We start from the raw sequence: 7,883 nt of genomic DNA, 5'->3' as shown, positions 1-7,883 counted from the left end.
TTTTGACCAACAAAGTAACAACCAGTGTAAAAATAATTTATTAGCATTTTTACATAGAATAAAAATGTCCCCAGTTGCCAAGACTAACAGCATAATTATGAAACTAAACTGAAAAACCTAAAGGTTGAATAAATAAGCTTTCACTACAATTCCATTTAATTTACCCCATATCTTCATACCAAATGTAGCTATGTATTTTCTAGAACAGAATTCCCTCAAACCTATACATGATTTTACTTGTGTACAACTTGAACTTCCTGAGGTCTGAAATAACCCATGTACCATTGATCACTAGTGAAAGCAAACTTGAGTCATTCTGTGCTGCCCCATAGGCCAATAGTTTGCCAGCACAGTTATCAGTCTGAAGGGCACTGAGATCAAAGTATTTTTACCAATGAACAGAAAATACAATTTCAGCGGGTAATTGTCAAATTTCCCAAAATAAATATGCAGTACCTTAGCATAATGAATGTCCCAAGTTTTCTGCCCTACATTAAGGTATCAAACCGTTACCAAATGGTCTTTGTAGTACGTGGGACATCTCACATGTGGACCAGTCTGCAAATCTTAAGTTGCAATTAACATATGTAAATATTAACTAAACCCTCTAACACATTTGAATCAAAAAACTGAAAAATAGGAAATCATTCAATGTGTTTCCTATAAAGCGCAGAGAGCACTTTATTGCATGTGCAGAAGTCCCAAATTCCAGACTGGATTGACATTCCTTTGTTAAGAAGCCAGGGACACAATGCCAAATCTCCCCCAGGTGAGGTAGCTTTGTGACCAGAGGGACGGTGACTGATGGTGGGGAGATGACTTGAAGGTTAGGGGATCCTAGGATGTTATGACAATGTCCTGGAAGCAATTTCTTCAAGTCAAATCCCAGGGAGGGATTACGATGCTCAATCAAAGAAGCGACACTGCATGTAAGTCTCGTCTGATGCGGAGTAGCTAAACTTTGTGTAGAAGGCCACGTTCTTGGGTGCACATTCCAATGTTATTTTATAGCAATCTAGTTTTTTGCTGAGGAGAGTGAGGGTCGACACTAACCTGAAATTGGTGAGAGAAAACAAGAACCGTTAAAGGACAATAGCCCACCTTGTTTTGCGAGACAAGTAGGCTAAAGCTACAACCTCACTGAAATGTAACGCCCATTTTTACCAGATAGTATTACAGAACAGGGGTTGGAAGAGAGGCAAGGACTACCAATTAAGTCAAACTATATTTTGGTATTTTTTTCCATTAGTTTACTGTTCATACAGTCCCAAAATATTTTGCATGTCTGCAGTCAAGTCATCATGATGGGGTGGCAGGTAGTCTCGTGGTTAGAGTTGGGCCAGTAACCGAAAGGTTGCTAGATCGAATCCCCGAGCTGACAAGGTAAAAATATATAATTCTGCCCCTGAACAAGGCAGTTAACCCACTGTTCCTAGGCCGTCATTGTAAATAAGAATTTAAAAATGTGGCAAGTGACACTGCTTCTTGTCAATAGGATTTTCAAGAAGCCAACTGACTGCTGACATGCAAAACATTTTGAGACTTAACAGTGGAATTGGTTTTTTTGTGGATTTTTCCTTTAAGCTCAGTGGAGACTACTCACAGTTTCCCCAGCTGTTTTCCCCGGCACACGTCACTGACAACCACCTCCTCCACCCTTCCTCTCTGTGAATGAGACGAAATGTCAGACATTCAGAAGTCTTCAATGGGCTGAATAACTATGTGACAAACGTGTGGTTTTGAGCAAAATATCCCATTGTCATCAATGCAATGTTACGCGTGTCTGTCATGATTCGGCCCGATAAGATTTGACCAAGTACATCAATCAAAAAGGAGTTGACATAGATCCAGGGAGGGTTTCATGTATATTGATTGTTGGTAAACCCTACCTTTGCACAGGAATGAATGAATTTGTGCTCTGTGATCAATGTGGCCGTGGCAACAATCTGTCCCAGGTTTGTGTCCTCCACCACGATGACATAGTAGTCCCCAGTCTTTTTCATGTGCTCAAAATTCTCTACGAGAGAATATACAGGATCATTTTGGGAAGTGTGTGCATCTACATCTGATGGACAGGATATCATATGGCAAAATGCTTATTGAGGACCTTTTTACTGGAGAATGTGTTTGTTTTCTATGATTGTGTATTGATGTGTATACAAGGCTCATCTGTAAAAGAGACCTTGGTCTCAGCATGACTCCCTATCAAAATAAAAGGTCAAATAAAATAACCAGTTCTTAGCAGTAAACGATAATATGGCTCTTAAGCATATCAATATTTTGTTTATGTTTGTTTTAGGATTTACATACCATGCCTTTGAAAAATCTGAATGTACATTCACTTTACAACATGTCAAAATCCACTGTCAAAATGAAACAGTCAATGTGTATTGCCATACCTAGGCTTTGATTGGAACTTACTAATAAACTGCTCTGGCGTAACATCCCCTGCAGTTGTGAGTTGGGATAACACCTTGTAGAATCCTGTGTAGCAAAAACAACATTGGAACTATTAGGAAACTTACATTCAACATTTTATTTTAGACATAGAATAGAATGCACGACTATTGAGCCAGACATGTCAGTCTCTTATTGTGAAAGCACTGACTTTCAGGAATGCCACTATTGTAAGGGACAAGTCAGTCAGTCTCTTATTGTTGTTCAGTTAAGTCAGTCTTATTATTTGGAATATGTCAGTCAGGGTCGTGCTCATAAAGGAACACTGTAGCAAAAGGTTTTGCAACGGAAAACTCAAATGACCGTTCCTGCTTCAGTCCGTTTTCTTCCGGTTGGTGCCGAATGCAAACAACCCAGATAAAGCAGTGTGTTGTAGTGGCCCTTCCTTCCTTACCCCTGTTGAAGTCAGCTGTGCAGAGGGGCCTGAGGACCAGACCTTCCCCAGGCTGGGAGGGGGAGATTGGGGGAGAGAAGGACACTGTCTTGCTACTCCAGTCCAGCTCCTGGAGCAGAGCTGGCTCGAATAGTGGCATCTCATCCAGCAGCATCCCACAGGCTCTGTACACACACACACACACACACACACAATGTTAGCAAAACTGTGACCTAAAGGTGTGGGAATAGGATGTATGTACTAATCAAATACTGACTGTATGTAGTGTGTAAATCCTTTCTCCAAGATTAGCTTAATATGTTTACTTTTGAAATGACGAATTCAGTTCTGATGTACAGACAGTGGACTTTGACCGAGCAAATACGGTATAAAATAGTACCGAGGAACAAAATGAGTCTAAATTTGAGTTGAAAGACACTCAGGGCAGTTTCCAAAATGGTAGACAATGTCAGTGAGTGACTAACATTCAACTTGAGGAAATTGTATAAATAATTTAATGACACTATTCTGTCCTCTTGGCTTTGTCAGATGAAATAACTTCTTATCTCACATTTACTGGGATTGAATTACAACTGTATTATGTTCAGAATATGTCCTCCAATACTATCCTCCTATCCAGGAAGTGTAACAGGAGTTGGACCTACCCCACTATGTGGACACATTTGGGTGCAGCCATAGAACAAGAATTTAGGCCTACAGTCCACCTTTTGCCAAGTAAAAGAACTGACTGATGGTGGTCAAAGTCAATTGTCTTGCCTAGAATTGTTTCATAAACAGCGAAGGACTGGTCTAGTTATGGAAGTGTTTATATTTTTTCCCTTGATGAATCTAGAAGAGCAAGGTTAGTTCATTGCTAGCGGTCTGTGGTAAAACGTACTTAAGTAAAAAATACTTTAAAGTACTACCTAAGTCGTATTTTTTACTTCACTACATTCGTAAAGAAAATAATGGACTTTGTACTCCATCCATTTTTCCTGACACCCAAAAGTACTCGTTACATTTTGAATGCAAGCACTTATCAAGAGAACATCCCTGGCCATCCCTACTGCCTCCGACCTGGTGGACTCACGAACCACAAATACTTAATTTGTAAATTATGTCCCAGTGTTAAAGTGTGCCCCTGACCATCTGTAAATAAAACAACAAGAAAATGGTGTCCTTTGGTTTGCTTAACATATGGGATTTGAAATGATTTATAACTTTTGATACTTTAGTATATTTGAGCAATTACATGTTCGTTTGATACTTATGTATATTTAAAACCAAATATTTTACTTTTACTCAAGTAGTATTTTACTGGGTGACTTTTACGTGAGTCATTTTCTATTAAAGCATCTTTACTTTCACTCAAGTATGACCATTGGGTACTTTTTACACCACTGCTAGTTGTCATAAAATGTTCACTATTTCCAAAAGGCACAGTAACTATGTTGCCACAAGCACAGATAGAACAATGGTTTAGTTATCTTTGCCATGAGTTTCCATAGTACCACAATCTTTTTCCTGACAAATGTTTTCCCTGACAAGCTAACGTTACAACAACTAGCTAGCTAGAGAGAGTAACTACTTGCTAACATGTTAATTATAGCTAGCTAATTATAATTCATCAGATCTGCTGGCTAGCTGACGTTAGCTACACTTCACAACATTGCTCTTCAGCTATGCTAATGTAGCTAGCTAAATCAAGAAAATATGTCAATGTACTTACGGTGACATCAATATAAGGACACGTACAGATGAATAAATATCGGAATGAGATGAATGAATACTTGATCGATCTCCTTCTTCGAGAGTATCACTAGCTTACATCATTGATCGAAACAGATGATTTTTTTCTTCCTCCTTCTGATATCACTACTATATGACGTGGCAGAGATGCTAGAGCCAGAGACGGAAGAGGAAGTGAGACATCCCACTCCACTCAGGACTAAGTAGACAAGACCAAGATCCGTATACAGTGCCTTCAGAAAATATTCATGCCTCTTGACTTATTCCACCTTTTGGTTGTTACAGCCTGAATTCAAAATTGATTAAATAACTAGTTTTTTTCCTCTCACCCATCTACACACAATAACCCATAATAACAAAGTAAAAACATGTTTTTAGAAAATTTTGCAAATGTATTGAAAAGGAAATACAGAAATAGCTAATTTACATAAGTATTGATACCCATGAGTAGAAGCAACTTTGGCAGTGACTACAGGCGTCTTTTTGGGTATGTCTCTAAGAGTTTTCCACACCTGGTTTGTGCAACATTTGCCCATTATTATTTTCAAAATTCTTCAAGCCCTGTCAAATTCGTTGTTGATCATTGCTTGACACCATATTCAGGTCTTGCCATACATTTTCAAGTAGATTTAAGTCAACACTGTAACTTGGCCACTCAGGAACATTCAATGTATTCTTCGTAAGCAACTCCAGTGCATATTTGGCTTGTGTTTAGTTTATTGTCCTGCTGGAAGGTGAATTAATCTCCCGGTGTCTAGTGGAAAGCAGATTTTGCCTGTGCTTAGCTCCATTCGGTTTATCCTGAAAAACTCCCCAGTCCTTAACGATTACAAGTATCACCATAACATTATGCAGCCACCACTATGCTTGAAAATATGGAGAGTGGTACTCAGAAATGTGTTATATTGGATTTGTCCCAAACATAACACTTTGTTTTCAGGACAAAAAGTGAATTGTTTTGCCACATTTCTTGCAGTATTACTTTAGTGCCTTGTTGCAAACAGGATGCATTTTTTTGAGTATTTTGTATTATGTACAGGCTTCCTTCTTTTCACTCTGTCAATTAGGTTAGTATTGTGGAGTAACTACTATAATGTTATTGATCCATCCTCAGTTTTCTCCTATCACAGCCATTAAATTCTGTAACTGTTTTAAAGTCAACATTGACCTCATGGTGAAAACCCTGAGCGGTGTCCTTCCTCTCCAGCAACTGAGTTAGGAAGGACGCCTGTATATTTGTATTGACTTGGTGTATTAATACATCATCCAAACTGAAATTAAGAACTTCACAATGCTCAAATGGATATTCAATGTCTGATTTTTTTTACCAAAGGGTGCACGCCCCTCTTTGCGAGGCATTGTAAAACCTCCCTGGACTTTGTGGGTGAATCTGTGTTTGAAATGCACAGCTCGACTGGGGGACATTACAGATAATTGTACGTGTGAGGTACAGAGGTGACATATTCATTTAAAAAATCATGTTAAACACTATTATTCCTTGTGATTTATGTGACTTGTTGAGCAAATCTTTTCCACAACAAAGTGTGGAAAAGGTCAAGGGGTGTGAATACTTTCTGAAGTAGTTGGGCCAGGTTTTAGAATACCTGCCATGTTTGCACCGTTATTCTTAACATTTTGGTGATGTAACAGTACGAGAGCACCTCTGACAATTCCCCTATGAAATTACCGCTGTAAACAAGCAGCAAAGAGTTGCAAATTTAACATATGTTTTTATTGATTAGCATTTGGGATAATGTGTATCCAAGTCTGTACTATGTTGTGTTGTCAACAAATTGCATATCTGCTTTCACTGGACATCTTCATAGGTTTTGAAAACTATCTGAAATAATCAGTATAAAGAAGGGTCAATTAGTAACGGCTATGGAGGAGAAAGTGGAGCTCTCTAAATGTTCTGACAGAAACCGCTATGGCCCAACTCTCTATATACAGTACCTTCGGAAAGTATTCAGACACCTTGACTTTTTCCACATACAGCCTTATTCTAAAATGGATTAAATAAATAAAAATCCTCTGAAATCTACTCACAATACCCCATAATGACAATGCAAAAACAGGTTTTTAGAAATATTTGCAAAAAAATGAGCTATGAGACTTTAAATTGAGCTAAGGTGCATTCTGTTTCTATTGATCATCCTTGAGATGTTTCTTCAACTTAGAGTCCACCTGTGGTAAATTCAATTGATTGGACATGATTTGGAAAGGCACACACCTGTCTATATAAGGTCCCAAAGTTGACAGTGCATGTCAGAGCAAAGACCAAGTCAATTGTCCAAAGAGCTCCGAGACAGGATTGTGTCGAGGCAAAGATCTGGGCAAGGGTGCCAAAAAAATTCAGCAGTACTGAAGGACCCCAAGAACAAAGTGGCCTACATCATTCTTAACCACCAAGACTCTTCCCAGAGCTGACCACCTGACCAAAATAAGCAATCGGGGGAGAAGTGCCTTGGTCAGGGAGGTGACCAGGAACTCGATGGTCACTCTGACAGAGTTCTAGAGTTCCTCTGTAGAGATGGGAGAACCTTCCAGAAGGACAACCATCTCTGCAGTACTCCACCAATCAGGCCATTATGGTAGAGTGGCCAGACGGAAGCCACTCCTCAGTAAAAGGCACATTTCAGACCGCTTGAAGTTTGCCAAAAGGCACCTAAAGACTCCCAGACCATGAGAAACAAGATTATCTGGTCTAATGAAACCAAGATGGAACTCTTCGGCCTGAATGCCAAGCGTCACATCTGGAAGAAACTTGGCACCATCTCGGTGAAGCATGGTGGTGACAGCATCATGCTATTGGGATGTTTTTCAGCGGTAGGGACTGGGAGACTAGCCAGAATTGAGGGAAACATGAACAGAGCAATGTACAGACAGATACTTGATGAAAACCTGCTCCAAATCGCTCAGGACCTCAGACTGGGGCGAAGGTTCACATTCCAACAGGACAATGACCCTAGGCACACAGCAAGACAACGCGGGAGTGGCTTCGGGACAAGTCTTGAGTGGCCCAGCCAGAGCCCGGACTTGAACCCGATCGAACATCTCTGGAGAGACCTGAAAATAGCTGTGCAGCAGCGCTCCCCATCTAACCTGACAGAGCTTGAGAGAGACTGCAGAGCAAAATGGGACACACTCCCAAAACAGGTCTACCAAGCTTGTAGCGTCATACCCAAGAAGACTCAATGCTGTAATCGCTGCCAAAGGTGCTTCAACAAAGTACTGAGTAAAGGGTCTGTATACTTACACTACCGATCAAAAGTTTTTGAACACCTACTCATTCAAGTGTTTTTAT

General features: G+C 39.8%; 1 protein-coding gene across 1 annotated transcript; it reads right to left on the bottom strand.

The window, feature by feature from the left end:
- Window positions 1-20: 20 nt before the first annotated feature.
- gnpnat1 (glucosamine-phosphate N-acetyltransferase 1) lies at window positions 21-4,756 on the bottom strand. Its single transcript, XM_021584319.2, has 6 exons — window positions 4,560-4,756; window positions 2,852-3,015; window positions 2,422-2,484; window positions 1,890-2,017; window positions 1,604-1,665; window positions 21-1,053 (listed from the first exon to the last, which is right to left on the bottom strand). Exons 1-6 carry the CDS (start codon window positions 4,565-4,567, stop codon window positions 906-908), a joined length of 573 nt encoding a protein of 190 aa, XP_021439994.1. The 5' UTR covers window positions 4,568-4,756; the 3' UTR covers window positions 21-905.
- Between the last annotated feature and the right edge of the window lie 3,127 nt (window positions 4,757-7,883).

Source organism: Oncorhynchus mykiss, chromosome 25 (genome assembly GCF_013265735.2).
Source record: "Oncorhynchus mykiss isolate Arlee chromosome 25, USDA_OmykA_1.1, whole genome shotgun sequence".
NCBI classification, from domain to species: domain Eukaryota; kingdom Metazoa; phylum Chordata; class Actinopteri; order Salmoniformes; family Salmonidae; genus Oncorhynchus; species Oncorhynchus mykiss.
This window is presented reverse-complemented; position numbering and strand designations above follow the sequence as displayed.

Bases quoted from the DNA above. Each gene is read 5' to 3' on its own strand.
- gnpnat1 (XM_021584319.2), bottom strand. The intron at 2,485-2,851 runs GTAAGGAAGGAA...TTTGCTACACAG, and splicing joins CACAGCTGACTTCAACAGGG to GATTCTACAAGGTGTTATCC. The intron at 2,018-2,421 runs GTAAGTTCCAAT...ATTCTCTCGTAG, and splicing joins TACGCCAGAGCAGTTTATTA to AGAATTTTGAGCACATGAAA.